We start from the raw sequence: 18,095 nt of genomic DNA, 5'->3' as shown, positions 1-18,095 counted from the left end.
TGGTGTTCTAAAATTCCTCATGTCCCTTTGAAATTAGATCTTGATTACTATTTCATTTTTTTTGTTTTCTTGAAATTGTCATACTTACCTTGTTTCTAAATTTCACACCGAGTGTATTCCAGGTAACTGCGGGCTAACTATGATAGTGTGAAGAAAGGAAAAGGGATAAACATCAAATCATGAGCGTGGGTTTAACAATTGTCCCCTGAAGAAAATATATAGCGGGAGAGAGACAGCGCTGAGATTTCTTCGCTTCTTTAGCGCACCACTAGATGGCAGTCTTGAGGAAGGATTGGGAATTTTCTGAACGCGATAATCGCCACCTGTAAAAAGTTAGCCCTCCCTTGGAATTCCTGCCATTCTTGCTGCAGGTGCAGACACACATCTCTAAGGGTTTTTTCTGCGGCATATCTGACTCAAACGTATGGCAGCAATACAGCAGTGTTAGCATTTTGCAGTGCAAACATAGTTGTATTTGTAAGCTGCCTGTGCATTGTACCGTCTAATTAATTCACAACATATAGAAAAGGTGATGGCTTTTCACTTACTTCATTGCTTTCATAATTGAAATCATATGCCAGTTGCCTACTTTTTTACTTATTTTTTATTCTTGTTATAGGAGGAGCAAAATATTTTTACATTTTATTGCTTTTTTTCCTCTGTGTGTGTGTGTTTATAATTTTCATTGCTTTGTTCAATGAGGATTTGTACAAAGTTTTATGCAAGTGAGACAGGAGATAACAATATTTATATAAGCCCTTTTGTGTGCTTTACCAAACAAGATCTCTATGGGACATCATAAAGAAAAAAATAGCTGTTTCACATATTCCCTCCAGCAATAAGAGGCCGTTTCACACTTAAGGCAGTCTTTCTCAGCTCAGACAATACTACTCTGGAATTGCTGCTATCTGCTGCATTTAACAATCACAAACTACTCTAATTTCACAGTATGAGCCCTTGGTCAGCCTAGAGGTTTTTGGCCTAACAATCCCATGAGGAATGAGCTCCCTTTGAATGACAGATGCACTGCATCTCACTTGTTTGTCAATAAATTGTGTTCAGTTTTCCTTCACCTCTGAAATATGTAAGTACAAGATGCAGGGCTGAAGTGCATACCTTCATCTTTAAGTCAAACAAGTTCCTTAATTTCACTGACCTATCAGGGGATGTCTAACACTAGAACAGGGAAGATGCTAAACAGTGGTTTAGGAGAAAGACCTCTGCTTGAGCTTTTGTGCTTGAAGTAGCTCCTAGTGCTAAGGGAGGCCATTCTAGAAGGTGAGGAGAAGGCTAAGAATCCCACTGCCTCTGTAAGGACGAATCCTTTTGGAAAGGCATCCTGAAAACCTTGCATGATATTGAGAAATGGGAGGAAGGGGTTTATCTCCTTGTAGAAGTAGACCTGCAAGATGTATCCTTAGTATGATAAAGATCTTGACTATCTTTAGATCATCCTTGGTGTTAGGAATGTCATTCTGCACTGCTATCTTGTTTCTCCTTTCATCCCCTGTGTTGCCAGGGTTTCTGGAAGCCTCCTTCAGTTATGTTTCATTGTTGGAGATCTAATTCCCATGTTGCAGGTTTGGGTTTTTTTCTAAATGCAGGGCTTCTTTTTGAGTACTATTACAGTACTCAGTACAACATTTGCAGATGATCACAGTTACAAGAACAGCCATGACTTCAAGGGCCAAGAGTCTAGGTTTATTGGTTTATTATTCATCATTGCAAAACTATGCAATCAAACTGCTCTCTAAAACAGCTACCTGTACAAATGAAAATGGACTTTCTTTGTTGATAAAGTAGCACTGGCTATGGCAGCCAAGCCAGATGCTGAATGTGTTTTCCTAAGCCATCTGGCATACCTTGCTTCCACCATCCAGGAAGGTTGATGCTTGCCAATAGAGTCCATCCTCGTACACCCTCCTGATGATCTCCAGTAGGAAAATGGGGGAAATTCTTGTATTTAGTGTATCATCATTTCCTTGTCCTTGCAGCATGAATTGAAAAGGAGCAAAACTTCATGTTTTGTATTGTTAGCATTCTTTGTTTTTGTTAGTTCCAGTTTTTCATTTTTAGAGAAGTTTCTAGTCACCCTTTTGTTTCAAAAACATTCCAGGATTGCTGAAGAAGAAACAGCTGTTGTCTGCCCTGTTATTGATGTTATTGACTGGAATACATTTGAGTACTTGGGAAATGCTGGTGAGCCACAGATTGGTGGATTTGACTGGCGGCTGGTCTTCACTTGGCATAGTACTCCTGAAAGAGAACAAAAACGGAGGAAGTCCAAGACCGACGTGATCAGGTTAATTTTTACGCATCCTATGAAACTGTGAATGTGTTTCTGATTTCATTTGAAAATGCCAGGTGCTGAAAGATATTTGGGAAATGAGCATATTACTAAGTATTACTATGTATTTTGTAATTTGTTTAGTTCCCCATTTTTTCCAAAATAGCTCCTGTTTACCATGCCCTCGGAAAAAATAGCGCTTTAAAAGCTGGAATTCCTGTTTCATCTTCCATATGGAAAAACTATTGCAAAGTAGTCTTTTGACTCCCCTGAGCAAACTCTTACAGATGCTTACCAGCACATGGAGAGAGTGTAACTGACTAACTGATACTGGAGGATGTCCTCTGTGCAAAGCAAAGAGTTCCCTGTTGTAAAAAAAAATGTATCATGGGCAACAACGAAAAGGGAAAAAAAATCACCAACCAGTAAGAAGGCAGAAGTAGTTTTGAAGATTTTTTTCTGTGCTGTAATGATAATTGTAGTGCACTGTGCTATTTTCAAAGGTGAACCATTTTGCCAGTTCTTTACTGGGGTGAAACAATACAGCTCCATCAACCATGGTTTCTGTGAAGGGCTAACTTACAGACCTCAGGCTGACGTCTTCATTATGGGTTTCAGTTTTGTTTTCTTTAAGGACGAGATGCTTTCAATTGGTATTATTTGTATTTGTAGTTGTATTTTACAATTTGATGTTGTATTTTAAGGAGAGGTAAGAGAACAGAACAAACAAGGCGTCTGGAAAATAGGAATGGTAGACAAGATCCTGATAGCTGAGGATCTGCCATGTTCAACCTATTCATCTGCTATGGAAGTTGCTGTATTTCTGCAGTTTATTGTAGTAAATTAACCTGTTCGGCACTTTTAATACAGTAGTTTTGTTAGTACTTTTATTTGTTATTGTGTAGACCACAAAAATATGGAATTATTACTTTTTCTCAGTCTTTTGTAAGTTGCTTATCATGATATTAATACCCAGTATTTCACAAATATTAATGAAGTTAATCCTCAACTGAATTACCTTTTTTTTGAATGGGAAAAGTGAGGTAATATTTGAGTCTTTCTCAGCATGTATTAATCCACATCCTCCTTAAAAAAAAAAAAATCCGAATACAGTAAGTGTTTTTAAAACATTTAGTTCAAATATGATGCTTTTATTTTCTTTATGATAAGAAGAATTGTCTTTGACATCCCAAGAGGAAAACGATGGGGATCAAGTTTCATGGTAGCCTGAGGACTGTGAGCTTGACAAGTGTCTGGAGAAAGCAGCAGTGCTGAGAGTGGTGTCACCAACAGCTTGGTTTGGAAAGATGAGATCTGGAGGGGAGACAGAAGGAGTTGACTGGTTATGGAGTTTGTTATTTTTCCTTCTGTCTTGTCTCATCTCATTCCATTCTTTGAAACCACATATGACAGCGTGAGACAGTGTTGCTTCAAAAAGATAACTGGTAAAATTAGTTTTGACAGATTCAGTGTAATTGATCATGCATCTTGCTTTTGTTAATATTTACCTCAAAAGTAATTTACCAAAATTCACATAATGTCAGCTGAACTTAGTTGTATTATTGGCACTTGTATACTTGGCCATTGTATACTTGGCACTTTAAAGGGAGTCATCCTAAGACTGTAAACAATAAAGAACAGTACTGAACAAATACAAATTTATGGATATGTGCACATGCTACCCTACTGGAAGTACATCCCTTAAATGTGCTATCACTCTAGGCCTTGTGATCTTCAGTGAGGACCCAGTCATGACTCCTGATTTTTTTTATTTTTTTTTCCCCCCCAAACTTAGTAAAAAATTTAAGAACATGCAGCTGGGTAGATTTTCTTAGAAAGAAAACAAATCTCTTTAGGAGCTGTATTTACTGAATTAAAGTCTGAGAGTTTTTTCAGTTGATATTAGTGGGATCAAGAATGTTGTTTTTAATTACTAAAGCACTAATTATTGCTTAAGTAAAATAGATCAGAATACAGAACTTAGAATTTCAGAGCCGATTAATACAGTTCTGCCACAAAGAAGCTAATGTTCTGTTCTGTGAAGAGGCTCTTCATTTACTCACAAAGACACTGCAGTTGGCAAAATTTACTTGAACACAATATTTTTACATTCTGGTGCTTGTTTCAGATACAGTTTTTTACTACAAAATTGAATTCAAATGGCCTCATAATAATTGATAAATTTCTGACTGCTACTGTGTATCCAGGAAAGACTGAGAAAGAAGAAAATAAAAATGTATTGTATTTTTTTTTTCTGCTGCACTGGTTTAATATTTTTTCTTTTTATTCAGTTTGGAGTTACTATTTTCTTTTATAGGTCTCCAACCATGGCAGGTGGATTATTTTCTGTGAGCAAGAAATATTTTGATTATCTTGGTTCCTATGACACAGGAATGGAAGTCTGGGGAGGAGAAAACCTTGAATTCTCATTTAGGGTAGGTGGCTTAATTGAAAGTTTCTTTTCTTCAGTATACAACAAGTTTCTATTTCTTTCTTCATGCCCTTTCACTTAATGAGGTAGCTGTAATGTAAGCAAGTGCTAAGAAGGGAATATTTTGGAAGGTACTTATATTTATATATATATATCTTGTTCTTGCACTTCAGGATAGCTGTACTTCTCTTTCAAATAGCCACTTTAAAGCAATTTTTAAAAACATGTCTTTAAGCTCTGGTATAAAATGTTAAAAGGGATGTGATAACTAGTGGGTGAAGGTTACGTCCTGCTGCTTGAAGGAGGTCATTGGGAAGAAGATTTGTAATGCTTTAATGTGACTCAGAGTTCTTGCTGTGGTTGATGGAGTGAACAGTTCCCAGTGGGAAAGGAGAAGGCAGGCCCTGTACTAATTTTAAGACTTTATTCTGTTTCACCTGAGAAAAAGTTTGTACATAAAGGTTATAAAAGGTGGAAGATCTCCAGTAACTGTAGGGTTGTACCCCACAGGAGGAGTGACCAAGTGCTCAGATGTGAGTCAGCTGTAATGAAAAGGGTTTACAGCAGGAAAAGTCAGGAGGCACAGGACAGTCCAGGCTGATCAGCAGAACAATATTCTCGCCTGCTCAGATGTTACCAGTGCTGTGGCTGATCCCCACTGAACACTGGCTTATGGTTTACCCCAAATCACACTTAGCTCATTGAAGCCATCCAGTGGTGATTTAAGGGGTATGCTGTAGGCTCCTTTTGGCTTTCAGAGAGCTCACAACTTATTATCCTGGATTACCCTTGTCTGTTCTGCCCATCATCTGTTATTTTTGATGATCATGTTTGCATTTCTGTGAGTCATTGACTTGTTGTACAGGAGGATTTCTGGTTTTTTTACCAGGTGACAACAGATTTCAAGGTTCAATAGCATTTTAATGTTACAAAACAACTTTCTTGAGAGAGGCATCAGCAGACTGTCTCTCTGGATGTCTGTCTGTTAACCAGAGAAGCATGGAGTCTGCCTAGCTGCTGTTCTGATCTCCTGCTGCCTGCAGTGCAGAAATTGTAGAAAAAAGGGTATTATAATAAGGAGCAAAAATTATTAGGAATGATAACGAGCACAAGCCTAGAGCTGATATGGTTTCTCTATAGAGGGAGTTTTCTCAGCTGGAAATGCTGTTTGATCTGAGTTTATGACCACCAGTCATTTTTCACTTAGGGATCAGTTTCTGGTACATAAGCCCAAGCACAACCAACTCAGTAGTCTTGGTCTAGTTCATCAGGCCTCCACCTGAATTGCAAAGCAGTTGACCCACCTTCATCAGCCCTGTGACCCTCTGAAGCTGGAGTCTCTGGTTCCGGTGTATCCAGAACTTCAACTCCTTGAAGGAAACCTCTAATATGGCACACTTACATGAAGTTCTTGGCTTTCTGATCTTTGTGTCTTGCTTTTGGGGAGACAGACCAAGGCTTGCAGACACCTGACCCCCTCCTTTTGACTCAGAGTGCCTCAGTACCAGCTGCTGCTTTAGACCCAACCTTCCAGTGCCATTGAGCTCTGTGAAGCTCTGGCAGCCAGTCTCATTTTTTATGTCACTGGCTCTGTGGAGTGTAGCAGCATGTTTGACCAGTGCCTTTACTCTTTCAGCATGCAGGACTGCTTCCTCTGTCCCATGAGGAGACCACATCAGGGGTGGCCCAGCACACAGGAGAAGCACAGAGGGAGCAACAGAGTCCCCAGGAGAGAGTGCACAAGCACTCTGCAAGGGGCTAAGCCAGCATGTAGGTGCAGGTGGATCAAGCCGCTCCTGGGAGACAAATGATTTAACAGGACAGGCTGTGCAATGGCCAACAAATATGCCTGGCCATGCCAATTTTCCTAGTGCAGATTGCCAGTAGCATCTGGGCATTTGTGCGCAACATGCTTTGCTCTGTTTGATTTGGAGCCCTTGTACTTGTGCTCTGCGTGGTGAGGATTTCTGTGGAACAGAGCGGAGTGCTACAATGTTGTTTAATTGTATTCTTTTGGCTGTCTGCAGTGTTCCAAGAGGTTGGAAGGGATAAATCATTGTTAGTGTTGTTGTCCTTGTGTTTTCTAGATCTGTCAGACCTGAAAATTAGGAGCAGAACTACTTTAAACCACTGTAAATTAATTTATTATTGTTCTTGTCTCTGAAAACACCACTCTCTCCCAATGACATGAAAAGACTTGTCCTCAAGCCTCCTCTTTCTTGCACTTCGATTATTCTGAGCTGAAGAAATTCTCTGTGGTTTTGAGAAGTGCAACAAGGACAAAGCTTTTGCTAAAAGCATGATGACTAAGAGAGATGGAGGCTACGTGCTGAATGCAGAATCGAGTCAATGTACCTTGATTTTGGATTGCTTAATGCTATTTGGCTGGATAAAATTTCACTTCATGGGCATAATGGGCATTGAAATCCCTCTTTCTGAGGGATTCAAAACATGCTCTTTTATCTTCTTCTTCTTCTTCTTGTCCTTAGAGTAAAGGGAACCTCGTTGCAGCTTCTATCCCCTCTCTGCTCTTGGTCCTGCAAGTGGCACTGCAACCTAAGTTTGTTTCTGGACCAAGGCTTGATATGTCTGTGGTCTGTCCTTCAGCCTACCATTTGCAAAAAAGCCTTTCTTCTCGGAAATGTTACTGCCCACGAGCCTGGATGATATGCCTCAGAACACTTGGGGTCTTCTCTTTGTCAGTATTTTTGTATTGTTTCTTTTTGCCTGGCTCTGGAACTCTGTCTTGCATTGAGAGCAGCCAGGGTGGGTCAATGTGTCTGGGGTGCCTCTCCACCCACCCAGCTTCCAGCAGATTGTGCAGGAGCACCACACTGGGGGCTTGGCCACAAGTCATCAAGAAAAAATTGTAGCAGAGAGAGAGCAGCAGAAATGTAGGGTTTCCCACATTTTGCCCTTTTTTTAGGATGTAGCATTCTTTTTATGTTTTTTTTATTTTTGTTTCTTCCTGATAGTCTTAAAATGTTAGAATGAGCTGGCAGAGCTTTTATTCTTTAGCATTCATTGACCCAGCACAAGGTCAGTTGTCCAGAGATTGTGGCAGGGACGGTGATCCCAAGGTGAGATTCTGAACATTTTCTATAGGTTTTCATAATGCCACCATCTGTCTCTGGAAACAAAAGAAAATATGCCGATAATCTGCATACGTCAAGATGAAAGTGAAAGTAAAAGGAGGAATGTCACCTTGTTTTCCTATTGAAGTGAAGGAAAAATATGAGCTTTTATAATGAGAGCTGTGAGTTATCCAGACCTAGTAAACCCAGTAACTGATCTGCATGTACGTGAGCTTGCAAAATATGCTTGAAACCTTATGTGCTTTTCTGTTACAGAAGGTTGAACTAGTTTTATGGAGAATCTTCTGCAGAGCCACTTATTTAGCATTTAGTAATCAACTTTAGTTTCTCTATTAAATTCCTTGCTTTATTTTATAGCTGTTTATTTGTACTTGATTTTATATAGAGGTCATAATTTTTTCCATTAAAATGAAAGTGAGTAAACCTTCTTAGAAATTGTTTAGCTGAAGTATATTCAATTTTCTTTTGCAATAGGAAGACAAGATAATTTTTGTACTGTTTTTATGACATACTTAGAATTTAATGAGCATTGCTTAGCAACATACAGTTATTTTTTAGAGAGCTTTAATTATTAAAATTTCAGCTGTTATGGAATTCTCTTTTTGTCATCAATTTAACAGAGGTATGGTCAGTTTGTTTCATTTCTTTGAAATCAAACTTTATCATGGAAGAGCTAAAGTATGTGCTTCCTTCTTAACATTTCAATAGTCTTTATCATCTGTTCCTAGGATCTTATTTAAAAGTAGTTTGATCTAAACAATAAAGACTAATTAAAAAGTCTTTAATGGACTACAACATTGGAAATTGTTAAACTAATAACCTTATGGCTCTTAATATTTGCTGACAGATCTTGCATGGTAAATTGCAGCTTTAAAAAATAATCTTGAATGTAGAAATAATAATTATGAAAAATATTGTTTTGAAATAAATCTCAAAAAAGGGGGTTGTAAAATGAAAGTAAGTAGTTTGTTTCATAGCAGCTTTCAAAACGGCAGTAGAGTAACTTACCTAAGAAAAACTGCAAATTGTTCAAAATCAGTACAGAATTCTAGATTTCTTGTATAATTCCTTTAATCATCTTTGTCCAAATGACAAATATACTGCTTCCCTGAAAAACAGTGAAAAAGAGGAGAGAAACCTCACCTGAAAAACAGAAAATGAAGATTTTAAATCCAGGAAGTAACAATTATCCAGTACTCCCTACAGCTGAATAATGAATTACCTATATAAATAAAGATACTCTCTGTTTTAAAAGTAAACATATGTATTAGAGTGCTTATACTTTGGTAATTAATCACAGTATTGTGCCATGCATAAAATTCCATGTTTTTATCCAAAATCAAATCAATGGAGATGATACTCATTGATTTCCAAATGAAGAAATTTGAGAGAAATTCTAAGTAACTTTAAAAAACCCAGTCTAAAATCAACTCCTATCTTGTGTGAGCTGAAAACCTTTAGCTTTTTAGATGCCTAAAACTCCAAGAGAGAGAGGTGGGAAAAGTCCCACCACTGATCTTTTGACACTGTTAGCAGCAGAGCTTTTGTTTGCTACCTCCTATCTTTCACTTCTGCTGTGTTCATTTGAATAACATGTCATTAAAAATGTATGTCTTATAAAAGAAGGTTGTCAGGGAGCAAACCTCTACCCCTTAAGCCTATCCCAGCTAATTTCCTTTGTCTTCCATTTACAAAGGAATGATGAGCTGCCACTTATGCATGGTTGAATACATGAGGAGAATTCTAAATCTTTTATGGAAAGTCTATCAGAGTCATTGGTGACAGCCTCAAGTTAGTTCAAGTAGAGCAACATATCCCACCTTCCTCCCATCTGACTAAATTTCAGAAGCCTTGCTTCAGGCACCCTTCAGAAACAGGGCATCTGCCATGTTGTGGTCACACACCACCTTGAATAGGAAATACCTAGCTGTGCTTTCCTTTCACATAATCAAACTTATGATCAGGATGGGTGATGGGAAAGTGGCTGTGTAGATGAACTGCCAAAGGTTCTTTGTTTCCAGAGGAGAAGAATGTAATTACAAGAATGTGTACAGATTGCTGAGGCTAATGGATGCTTCCTAATGGTTGTTTCAGGGCTTTAAATCATGGGCTGTACATTTCCTGACCTGGGGAGCCAGAGAGGCAGGAGCCATGAGAACAGGGGCAGAGTGATGGTTTGTAGGGTTCTGCCAGTCCCACATCCAGGACCAAGTACTTCCTTGGCATCAAGCAGGAATATTGGTTTAGATAAGGGAGGCTATTTCATTGTCGTTGGGTGGACCACCATAAGTTATAGAAGTACTTTGCTTTTTATTTTCGTGTGTTGAGTCTGGGGTACCTTTCCCAGCTTTCCAATTGAAAAGGTTAGTGGGATTTTATCACCAGGCACCTATGCCTCCCTTCTAGATTGGTGAATGTACAAATGGGAATACAACTGACTGTTCTTTGATGATATAACAAGCTTACCCATTTTGGCAAGTCAGCTTTCCAATAGAATATATAGATTATATATAGATCTATAGATTTCTGGTAAGAATTAGTTATCAGCTACTGGTTTCTTTCAAAATTGCTATTTATATGGTTAATTTGGAAAAGAAACATGCTTCTTTTTTCTTTTTCTATTTTTTAACAATGCCTGCATAACTTATTGTAGATCACATCTTATCATGAGAAAATAAAACTAAGAAAGGAATATTGCTCTCCAGATAAAACTAGAAATGTGGTAATCTCCTTGTGAACTCAGAGGAAATTATTGAGAGCAACAAGGATGTGATTTTATCCAGTTCAGTCATCAAATAGACACAAAATTATTGTATGTGTTACTTGCAGTATGGTGTGGTATTCTTGAGACGGTGTTATTCTTACATCTTATTGTAATTCTTATGTCTTATTTTTACTATATCCTTGAGCTTGCAAAAGACTCAAATTAATGATACACACAATGTCAATTCTTTGCTCAGATATGGCAGTGTGGAGGAAGTCTTGAGATCCATCCTTGCTCCCATGTAGGTCATGTTTTCCCCAAACAAGCTCCATACTCACGGTCCAAAGCTCTGGCAAACAGCGTGCGTGCGGCTGAGGTGTGGATGGATGAATACAAACAACTTTATTACCACCGAAACCCACACGCTCGCCTGGTGAGTTTGACTCCATTGCTCCTGGAATTTCAGTAGAATTTGTTTTCAACCTACTAACTGTTGACTAAGCTAATATTTAACATGAAGTGCTGTTTATGCTCATTTCTTACTCCTTATGAAAGTTTTTTCCCGGGCATAGAATAAGTGTAAAATTTTTAATTCCTTGGAAAGAATTAAAAATTCCTTAAGAGTATGAGGTGGCCCAATCTATGTCAATATTAAATGAATAAATGAAAGAATACTGTGAAGTGGGGTCATCAGAGCAAGGAGGAGTTGTTTAGCCTAAAATGTGCACTTCTGTGAAATGGCTGATAGATACAGGACTCTCAATAACAATTACACAATTAATGAATGCAAATCAACCATTTTCAGTGGACAGTAGACCTTCAGGTGGACAGCATGGTAATAATATTTAGCAAAATGACCTGTCTTGTGATAATTGTAAAACTTTGGACTGATGTAAAACAAAATAGATTTTTCTGTTTGATTTACTGCTGCACCATATTTAGTTAAAAAAAAAAAATAAAACAAACGGAAACCAAAATCAATGTTGAAAAGATTAAATTAATTAAAATCAGTCATGGGAACTCAGATGAAAATGTTCCTAATAAAATGTTCCAAATATCAGTTCTGTTGGTTTTGGATGTTCTTTTAAGTTAAGGTTTTTATTTTCCTTGAAATTAAAATATAAGTTCATTGGTTGCAGAATTTTTCAGGAGATTATTACTGTGAAAATGGAATATGTCAAAACAGTAAAGCAGTTTGGAAATTCATAACTTGGATGTATTTATTGTAAGGGGCCTGAAGGCTGGAAAACAGTAACACTGAAATGTCTTTGCAGTGTCTAGAAATTAATTAAATGAACCTCTGTCACAAGGTCCAAAATTCAGGCCCCAGAGAAATCATTGTCTGCTGTTCCTTGTTTCTGGAGGTGCCTGATCTCCCCAGCATGATCTTTTTGCATGCAAAGTTTTCTAAACACTGACTTTCTGGTTTTGTGCCTGGGATGGGCTGCTGGGCATCCACCTCTGGCTGCCTGGATTAGACCTGAGGGACCGGTGTGTGGGGCACAGGGAGCCCCCCATTCATTTGAGTGGCTGACCCCAATAGACACAGCAGGGGAAAACTGCTCTTGAAAACATGAGCCTTTTAAAAGATACACTGGAGGATGCTGGAGAAGATGAATTTGGTTAGCTTTCATCTTGTGTTTGTTTGAATGAAATTGGGTAATTAGATTATTATAGTCCACACATTTGTAATAATTGGTTTACTTTAACATCATAAAAGCCATTTAGGTTTTATTATCGGAGTCTGACTTGGAGAGAAATATGGGATTTGCCCATAGGCAACGCCAGGCTGATTTTGGCTTGTCATACACAAAAGGAGCAATAAACACTGACAATTTTTCTTGTAAAGTGCTGGGCATCTTATGTCAGTAATGATAGAGCTTTAACTTTAAAGGGTATTTGTGTGTTAGTACTGGAAGTTTCATGCATTGGCTTATTGTAACACAGTGGACATAATGCTGAAACTCATGCGGGTTATTTTTCCCCATATCAAAGTCTCTGCCGATGAACTTTGGTTTCCATACTCTGTGCACCACTTGTTGCAGCAGTTGAGTTCAGACCTTTTTACTTCATCAAACCCAAATATTCAGTTCCGTAGGAAATAACAGGAAAATGATTGATGTCATGGCTGCAAAAATTGGTTCCATGAAGCTTCACTTAAAGATTAATGTTCAGACCTCAGAGCTAATATGTCACGCTGTTTGTTTATTCAAAGAGGCATCTCTACCTCTGCTTTACATCTGCTTTGTGTTTTCAGTGGTATTTCCACAGCTTTGAGAAATGCAAATACATTTGTGGTTTGATGAAAGAGTGCATCAAGTGACCTGTAAAAATCTGGGGGCTGCAAACTATCTCATGCCTGACTATCTGAAGTTCCTCGTCGATATAAAGATAGGATTTTGAAAACAGACATAAAAAGACATGAACCCTGCTCCAATCCATAGACAGGGAAAAGTCTGCAATGAAAGCTTTTCTCTGGAAGTTTAAGATTTCATACTCCCCACCCCCCAAAATGATGAAGTTCAAAGGATGCATTAGCAGATTTTACAAATTTCATCACTTAAGTGTAAAACTGTACAGGTAATTTGCAAATGGATAGTGGTATAATTTAAAATCCTCAATATTTATTCACTGTTTTGGAGATTTTCAATTATCTATCTAAAGGAAGTTTTATTTTCCAGTACGCCTTCTCAGTCTCTATATATTCAAGGGCTTCCTCACTTGCAGATTCAGGGAGTTTTCTCAGACAAACTGTCTTCTAGAATATTTTAAAGTTTGACATGCACAGTTCCAATTCTTTTTTGTCAACATTTAACAAATGTAAGGATAATGAAATCAAATCCAGCACCCAAACATGGTGATTTTTCCTGGCTAGAAGTCCTACTCATCACTGTAGCATACGCTTCCTAATAATGTATACACATAATTTAAAAGAGAGCATCTGTTCTGGATTTTTTTTCATATCTTTTTTTCTTCTTTCTTTTCTTCTTTTTCTATCTCTGTTTTTATTTTTTTTTTCCTTTTTTTCCCCCCAGGAACCATATGGAGATGTGACAGAAAGGAGACTTCTACGAGAGAAGCTGAAATGTAAGGACTTCAAATGGTTTTTGGAGAACGTGTATCCAGAACTTCACGTACCTGAGGACAGACCAGGATTCTTTGGAATGGTATGTGACTGCTGAGAAGGGGGCCTACTTGCAGTTCTCTGAGCTCTCCTACCAAGTCAGTGTGAAGGTGTTTAAGTGCTTAAATCAGTTTGGGATTTTGGTAGAATTCAGTTAAAACTGGTAGGCTTTAAAATGTGGTTTCTATCAGAATCTTTATTTAAGGGAATGCTGTTTATTAAGGAGTTCTGTGACACAGTAGGAGAACAGGTAATGTTGCTGTAAATTACTCCTTCTAAGTGATATCTTGGGATTGTTAAAGGCAGCAAAGGATGAGCTTTTTATTTCTTGAAACATTGCATAACAAAAAAAAGAGAACAGTAAAGTGTTTTATTTTACTTGTTGAATTGAAAAGAAAAAGAGTGTGCTTTGAAAAATATGTTTGTACATTTTATCTGATGAAAACTATGATGCTCTGGTGATGGGAAATAGAGCTGCTCCTAAGTGCTTCCAGATCATAGGGGATTCTGTGTATTAAACTAACATGTTAATTTTTAATCTGGAGGTAATTTTAGACCAGCAAGGGCACAGACAATGGGTTCAGTATCAGAATCCTCTTCTCTTTTAAGAGTTGTCAGCTCTTTATGCTTTTTGCAGCTTACAAATAAATATAAACTATAGCTCTGTGTGTATCACATTACACTCATCTTATCTGGAAGGGATGAAGGCAGAGATGAGGCAGCAAATACCTGTTTCCTCTGAAAGATCACCAGATATCTGCTGCATGTTAGGAACACAAAACTGCACCTTTCCACCAGGCAAAGATATATCAAATACCTTCCTGATTACCAAATGCTACATTGACTTAAAAGTACTTTTGCTGGTAACTCGATCGCTCTGCAGATCCAGCTAAGCTGCATTCCCATGCTGCTGCATCACATCCAGCCCTTGTCTTGCTGCCATCTGCCCTTCAGTTACTCAGCCTCTGCTGAATCTCCTTCAGGAAAAGGAAAAAAAAAAAATCTGATCTCTGTGGACATACAAAGCATTCAGGAACCAAGTCTCCCCACAGTCTGCCCTAATAGCTTCATAACTTGTTGAATGAAAAAGATCCTAATGTGGAAATGCTGTGGTTTCCCCTGGGGACCTGTGGGAGTTTCCACAGGGAGGGCAGCAGTTGTCAGAAAAGCCCTTGGGAGCTTCTGGGAGAATTTCCACCCTCCTCCCTTTGTCTTGGAGCTTGCGGGAGAGGTGGTATCTCTGTGTGATCACTGGTGTGAAAGGTATTATCCAGTACCTTGAACAAACCCCAGTACAACATTGGTTCAGTTTTTGCTCTTTTGTGCTGGATTGCTGCTGACAAGGTCTGAGACAGTTGAAGCAGTAAGGTATTATAAGACTTACCTTCCTGGAGTATTTCAGGAGTTTTATCCTTCCTTCCACCTCCATCCTTCTCCCTCTAAAAGAAAGGGTTAGACTGGTGCCAGTGATAGGGCCTCAGCCTCCCAGGGAAGAAAAGGGATTTGTGCAGCTTCTTTAATAATTTAATTGTCATCTTCAGGCAAGGGGTTGACAGTACCTAGAAATAATAACTCTTGTTCAGAGCTGATTGAGGTATCTAGAGTGTAATTTAGGTGTGCTCTATATATTTCTCTTAAAACAATTCATAAATGCTGTCATCTAGTTGTGAGCATAATGAGAATGCACCATTTTTTGGGAGGAGGAAGAATTTAAAATGTGATGGAAATATGGTTGTACTCTGAGAAACTGAGAGTGCAGAAACGACACCTACTGATTCAGCTGATTTGTGGATGTTGAGTCCCATCTGCTAGCTTCAATGAATCACTGATGGTGTTCTTTACTCCCGCCTTAGCTGTGTAGTGCTTTTCTGGTTCACAAAAACACTGTGTTTAAAAATGTCAGCTTTGATAACATCTCAACTTAGTGCGAGGCTATTTAATTGTTCAAAGAGAATACAAGGGAATATGGAGATTTTTACCTCCATTAAAAATCTTTTTACTTTTGAACCAAAGTTGAAAATATTTCTAAGATTACCCATAAGTCATCCATGCATTATTCAGATGGAGTCAAGAATTACTGGCCAGCATTCAGTGCTGTGCACAGACAAGCAGCTTCTTATGCTACATATTTTTTCTTGATACATACATAAAAATATCCATGCTATGCTTGGTTGTCTAAAAAGTTACCTGCCTAAAACTTTACTTAAACATACTGAATTATAAACCTTTTTGCCTATGATTGCATTCCTGCAAACTGCCTGATACCTATAAATTAGATAGGTATCTTCTTGCTTCTCCTTGGGCTTCATGCAGCTTTGGAATGTTTTGGGACATGAGCCTTCTGACTTGAATAGTTTCTTTGGCAGGAGGAAATAAAGCTGGTAGACACTCAGTGGGTTAAAATAATAAAATGTCAGCAGTTCTGGAAAGGCTGATAACACCTTTTAGGCTCTCGTGTAGCATACTGATGTATCTTTTTCTGACATAGCATCTGATTTGGCCATCCTTGAGCATGCATTTACTGGCAGAGTATGTATCAGTAAGTAGGTGTGAAATTGCAGCAAGACTTGAGCCCCAGCTCTGCACAGATTGCCCATGAGACAGCAGAGACTTGGTCAGTTTACCAGTCCCAACTAGCCTGGAAAGGGATGGTGTGGGCGTCTGTAGGAAGAGCTTTGTGCCACCTGGTGTTCAGTATTAGTGTGGTGACACCACTGCATTGTGCAGCTGGATGAAGAATGGGCAGCTCCGTGATCTTTTCATGTTACCTGCGACTGTGGGAAGGCACAGCTGCAAAGGGAATGGTCAGGGCTCTTCTCTCTTCTAAGATGTGTGTTACATATGGCTGGCATCTATCCATGCATAACCAAGGATAAAGATTATGGTCAGTCAGTGAATTTGCCTTTAAATTTGACATCAAGATTGCTTTTAAAAAACAGTGGTGGCACAAAAATCAGGATTTCACTCTAATTTTCTATATATTTGATCACCTGGCAGTGAGACTATACTATGTTCTGACATAAGTTTTTCTTTGTTCTTCTCAGTTTGTAGCTGAGATTTCTTTCAGCTGAATGTAAAGCAGCTAAGCTGATACATGTCTTGTGTTGTGACTTTCTATCTGGTCTCTCTCTCTGCCTTGTATCTGTAAAGGCATCTGTCACTGACTGAACCAGTTGGGAAATCAAAAACTTGAATTTTTCTTTTGACAGCTTCCTTCCCCATTTTCCTCCAAGACCATCTCATCTTCATTTCCAAGCACTCAGTCATAATTTTCTTTTAATTTAGACTAGATATAATCTTAAAAAAAAAATGGAAGGAAGATTTTAAACTATGCCTTTAAAACTGAGAAGAATTTTGTTTTGATGAAACATGAAAGAGACCATTATTTAAATTATCTAAAGAACAGGTGATATATATGGACAGGCTTGCACAGAAGAAGAGAGCTATGTGGTTTAAATTACTTAATCAAAGATATTATTGCATGACTGGTGCTCCAAGTTCTAAGAGGTATTGGAGTCCATTCTCTAGGGTATACCTCTAAAACTGCATTATAATCCAATTTGTAGAGCTGCCATTTGAGGTTGAATTGGTAGCCAAGATTAGGACTGACTAGACCTGGAGACCTTATGCCCATCACAGGAAAATATGCACCACTTGGTTGGCTGTACAGCCTCTGAAAGCTAAGGAGAGGCTTTTTAAAAGGAAGTGGGAGAAATTCAAGTGCTTGGTAGTGAACACACCATTGCTTGAACCACATGCTTATACGTCTTTGAGCTTCCCAGGGAGATCTGGACTTGCTGGGGTGAGCCCATGGATCCAACATCAGTGTGTCACCTTCCTTCAGAGGATTTTAATCATCAGTATTGTATGCCCTTTTCAGCATTGCCCTTAAGAAGTTAGCAGGTGATATGAAAATAGCATTGACTCAGGAATCATTCCCTGTGACTGCCTGGATTACCTTTGATGTAGCAGCTGATGTTTGATCAGTACCAGTAAAGCTGTTTGGCTTGCTGCAAATTCATATCTTACTGCGTCCCACATGGGACACATTTGTCCATATCACTAATAGATCAGCACCACTGCCACTGGCAGAATAAAAATGATTCTGATCTATTTTGTGGATGTAGAGAAAGGTTGGCAGTACTCCATTGGCCATACTTATAAACTAATGTCATGAAGTTTTAATATTAAAAATCTGTTGTTGATGGTTCATTTACAATGGACTTTATTTTAAAAAAATGCAAGCCTAAACTAAGAATTATGCATAGAATGCCATCTGTATTATGTAGTTATATGCAAGTGTCCAGATATTAGGAAACAATAGATTTAAATATCTCCTAGTAGTAAGGGTTATGGTCTATGGTGAATATCTCGGTAGCTGGAATTTATTGCCTATCTCAGCCTCCAAACAGTGATAATTAAATGGCACGTAGAGTGACACCAGCAGTGTTTCA

General features: G+C 38.4%; 1 protein-coding gene across 1 annotated transcript in view; it reads left to right on the top strand.

Annotated features, from left to right (window-relative positions):
* GALNT12 (polypeptide N-acetylgalactosaminyltransferase 12) overlaps window positions 1-18,095 on the top strand; it is a 47,076-nt gene that overhangs the window by 15,661 nt on the left and 13,320 nt on the right. The window contains exons 4-7 of the mRNA XM_005517459.3: window positions 2,117-2,302; window positions 4,605-4,722; window positions 10,774-10,950; window positions 13,553-13,684. Coding sequence (XP_005517516.2) covers window positions 2,117-2,302; window positions 4,605-4,722; window positions 10,774-10,950; window positions 13,553-13,684 — 613 coding nt within the window. The remainder of the gene's footprint in view (window positions 1-2,116; window positions 2,303-4,604; window positions 4,723-10,773; window positions 10,951-13,552; window positions 13,685-18,095) is intronic.

Source organism: Pseudopodoces humilis, chromosome 1, assembly GCF_049639895.1.
Source record: "Pseudopodoces humilis isolate 2021_Gansu_Grassland_sample_001 chromosome 1, ASM4963989v1, whole genome shotgun sequence".
Classification (NCBI taxonomy): domain Eukaryota; kingdom Metazoa; phylum Chordata; class Aves; order Passeriformes; family Paridae; genus Pseudopodoces; species Pseudopodoces humilis.
Note: the sequence above shows the minus strand (reverse complement) of the source record. Positions and strands in the feature narration are given on the sequence as shown.